Here is a 1,017-nt window from a genome sequence, read left to right as displayed (position 1 = left end):
GGGAAGGCAGACGGGTGAGGCATGGAGCCTTGTCCTGCCCTTGTGGCAGGAGGGCTGTTGGGGTGGATGCTCTCTGCTCTGGCGGGGTGGCTCAGGCATTGCTCTGTCGTGCCATACAGATCCTGAACCTGACTCAGGCACTGAAAGATGGGAAGAGCCCCCTGCACCTTGTTCAGATGCCACCTGTGATTGTGGAAACAGCGCGTTCTCACCAGCGCACCGCCAGCGAGTCCTACACGCAGAGCTTCCAGAGCCGGAAGCCTTTCTTCTCCTGGTGGTAGCTGTGGGAGCTGTGGGCAGGGCTTGGCCGCCTTGGACTAGCACTGCGAGGGGAGCCGGGCCGCTGCTAGCTGCTGTGGCCGGGACTCAACCTTCTGGGTAGAGCAAGCAGGTGCGGCTGGAGGAACCTGCAGCTGAACTGGAGGAGCCAGGCAGGTCGGGCATGGTCCCTCGCCAGCTCTGTCAGAGCTCGGTGCCCTGCCTGGGGCAGAGCCCAGGGGGAGGTGTGGGAATCCACCGGGAGCCATGGCGTGGCTGGGATCCTGCCCCCGCCTCCCTTCCTCAGCCTGCATGCGGTTCTGAGCACCCCTCCTTGCAGCTGGGATGAGCAGGCTGCCCGGGCCAGGATCCGTCCAGCCCTTTACACCAGCCACTGGCCCTTTTCTTCCCTGCCATGCCGGCTGCCGGGCTGGGAAGGCCTGGAGTGGGGTTATACCTCCTCCCTTTCCCCGAGGGTGTGCTGTACTCCTCCACTGTCCCTCCTCTGCCCCAACCCTGTGCACGCTGCTTTCCTCAGGGGGAGTTCCTGCTGCTTACTGGTGCAGCGGGGACCGAAATGAACGGCTGTTCTCTGGCTGGGGGCTCGAGGAGGGGACATATGTGGGACAACTCACGGGGCTGGCTTGGGGTGCATTTAGACACTAAGGGGAAAGAGGTGCTGGCTTGTCCTTGTGAAGAGTGGGCAGGTGTGGGAGGAGCTGAGCGTAGTGCCCCCCCACTTCCTGAAGGAGCCCCCTC

At 63.7% G+C, this 1,017-nt stretch overlaps 1 protein-coding gene across 1 annotated transcript in view; it reads left to right on the top strand.

The window, feature by feature from the left end:
• The window catches only part of PI4K2A (phosphatidylinositol 4-kinase type 2 alpha), an 8,896-nt gene extending 8,615 nt beyond the window's left edge, over positions 1–281 (top strand). Inside the window, exon 9 of the mRNA XM_009887697.1 lies at positions 120–281. Within this exon, the coding sequence (XP_009885999.1) occupies positions 120–281 (162 nt within the window). The remainder of the gene's footprint in view (positions 1–119) is intronic.
• Positions 282–1,017: the final 736 nt, after the last annotated feature.

The sequence above is a fragment of the Charadrius vociferus genome, unplaced genomic scaffold, assembly GCF_000708025.1.
Source record: "Charadrius vociferus isolate BGI_N301 unplaced genomic scaffold, ASM70802v2 scaffold486, whole genome shotgun sequence".
NCBI classification, from domain to species: Eukaryota; Metazoa; Chordata; class Aves; order Charadriiformes; family Charadriidae; genus Charadrius; species Charadrius vociferus.
This window is presented reverse-complemented; position numbering and strand designations above follow the sequence as displayed.